Source organism: Monoraphidium neglectum (assembly GCF_000611645.1).
Source record: "Monoraphidium neglectum strain SAG 48.87 unplaced genomic scaffold scaffold00733, whole genome shotgun sequence".
In the NCBI taxonomy this organism is placed as follows: Eukaryota; Viridiplantae; Chlorophyta; class Chlorophyceae; order Sphaeropleales; family Selenastraceae; genus Monoraphidium; species Monoraphidium neglectum.
Window position 1 is genome coordinate 16,115 of NW_014012895.1, and position 2,542 is coordinate 18,656.

Here is a 2,542-nt window from a genome sequence, read left to right on the forward strand (position 1 = left end):
CTCATCGCACTCCACAACGGCCCATGGTGAATCTCATCAACGGGCGGGTGCAGGTGTGTGTGGCAGTGCCTCCCGGGCTCCAGCTTGTCAAGCGGTCTTCAGCGAGCGGTTCGCGTGCTGCTGTCCTTTCCAAGCGGATTCATAGATACCGTTTCGGCTAGCGAGGCTCCTAGCGAGCCCAAACGCGTCTGCAGCGGGCGCGCCGACAGCAGGGGAGCCATGGACCGGGATAAGTTGGCCAAGATGGCTTCGGCTGTAAGGACCGGTGGAAAGGGAACCGTGCGCAGGTGCGTGATGTCTGCTGTCCGCGGGTGCGCGACAGGCGGCGATCTGTGCTGTGCGAATGCCCGCGACGGTGGCGGGATGCAGCTGTATACGCTCAATGCGGCTTGATTGGCCGTGTCGCACAGGAAGAAGAAGGCGGTGCACAAGACGGCGACGACGGACGACAAGCGGCTGCAGAGCACGCTGAAGCGCCTGGGCGTCAACACCATCCCGGGCATCGAGGAGGTCAACATCTTCCAGGGCGAGTCGGTCATCCACTTCACCAACCCCAAGGGTGCGCGCTGGGGGCCGGGTGGTGGGCTCATGCGGGACGGCCGGGGAAGGGCGCGCGTGCGGTTGCGGAGCGAGTGCAGGTGGGGGTGTCCGTGGCGGTACGGACGAGCGCAGCAGCACAGCGGTGGGCGACCTGCCGATCGGTGGGCACTGCAGCAGAAACCACGCGGTCCTTATCTTGCCTGGAGTGGCGCAGGGAGGGGCGGCGGCCAGGTCGCTGCGGCTCACCCCTGCCTTCGTGCCCCCTCCCGCAGTGCAAGCCTCCATCGCAGCAAACACATACGTGGTCAGCGGCCCCTCGCAGACCAAGAACGTGGCGGGTGCGAGGATCTCCCGAATCACAGGGGCCCGCCGCCGGCTCGGACATTGCAGGCAGCCGCTGGGGCTTTGAGAGGGGGGACCTTGCTCGGCGCTTGGAAGGTGGTTAGCAGCAGAGGCAGGACGCGCCGCGGCGCCGCATGGCAGGCACGCAAGCGGCCGGCAGCAAGGGCGGCGCTGCCGCCCCAGCCTGCAGCATGGCAGCCGCCGCAGCCCACACGCGGCTGCAGTGCATGGCAGCTGCTACCACATCAGCAGCCGCGCCACACAAACTGCTTCAGGCTTCCACGCCTCCGAACCACTACCCAGGCAGCGGCAGCTGCAGTGGCGCTCGCCAGCCCGCGCGTTGGTCTTACCAATACCTCCACGCATCAACCCGTATGCCCTGTAACGCACACCCCCCCCCCAGAGCTGATTCCCCCGAACCTGCAGCAGATGCTGGCCCAGATGCAGGGCGGCGACCTGCAGAAGCTCATGCAGCAGGTGGGCGGCCCACATGTGTGGGTGGGTGTGTGGGTGTGTGGGTGGGTGTGCGCGCGTATGTGTGTATATGTTTGTGTGTGTGTGTGTGTGTGTGTGTGTGTGCACACACGCGTGCACGCCTGCATGCGCGCTGCATGCGCGCTGAACACAACTGCTGGCGTACCCACGCAGCCCTGTCCTTGCATACGAGCACTGCGTGTTTGAGCGAGTTGTGATCGGGCATGTGTGGCGAGCGTCCTCTTGACAGCAGTTTGCCGCACGTCGTACGATTACCAAAGGGACGGCCTGTAGGCATGCGGCGCGCGTCTGTCGCCCTCAACCCACCCACCCATTCGTCCGCCCCGGACCCGGGTGCCCTCGCGCAGTTCAAGGGGGAGGGCGGCGCAGGCGCGGCCGTGGAGGAGGCGGACGACGGTGCGCGAACCTAGGGCCGCTGCCGAGCCGGCAGCGCGCCATGCCATGGGGCGCGCTGTTTGGGCGGGGCGACCATTGAGCAATTTGGGACGACCCTTGACGTTGGATCTGTGGAACGCCATCTCCCTATCCCCTGGCGTGCCGCGGACGCCGGCCGCCCCCTGTCAGCATCAACCTCCCCTCTGCCCGGCCTGTAGATGCCTGCTCCCATTCTTCCTGCCCTGTCCTTTCTCCAACTCCTGCACACCCCTGCCCTACTTCATCCCCCTCCGCCCGCACGCCGATCGCTAGTGCTCCCCACGGCAACTCCCCCATCCCACCCCACCAGCGCCCGCTCGTCACCCCAACTCCTCACCCTCCTACCCCGACACCTCACCCACTCCCACCTTCGCCTGCCCACCAAACCGCAGATGTCCCCGACCTGGTGGAGAACTTCGAGGCTACCGCCGCAACCTCGTAGGAGGGCGCCAAACGGTCGCACCTTGCGCCCGTGGGTGGCCGCATCGTGTCATGGGCCCCTCACAACGTACATAGTACGCCGCGGCCCCGCGCCCCGCTTCTCGGCAGCCCGGCGGGGCGGCAGCGGTCGCGACGGCAGCAGCAGTGGGGGGGCCCGAGGGGCGGCTGGCGCCGCGCGGGCCCCGCCCTTCAGGCCGCCGGGGCGGGCTGCGGGCGGGCTCTGCTTGAAGGGGCGCCCGACCTCCTCTCGCCCCTGTATATGTTGCACGAGTGTGTCCCGAGGCGGTGGCTGCTGGCCCCCCTCTGGACT

General features: G+C 67.6%; 1 protein-coding gene across 1 annotated transcript; it reads left to right on the top strand.

The window, feature by feature from the left end:
- Positions 1–219: 219 nt before the first annotated feature.
- On the top strand, positions 220–2,233 carry MNEG_5050 (Transcription factor BTF3; the record flags this gene model as incomplete). Its single annotated transcript, XM_014046477.1, has 6 exons — positions 220–287; positions 411–559; positions 813–878; positions 1,286–1,359; positions 1,725–1,773; positions 2,184–2,233. 6 exons carry the CDS (start codon positions 220–222, stop codon positions 2,231–2,233), a joined length of 456 nt encoding a protein of 151 aa, XP_013901931.1.
- Positions 2,234–2,542: the final 309 nt, after the last annotated feature.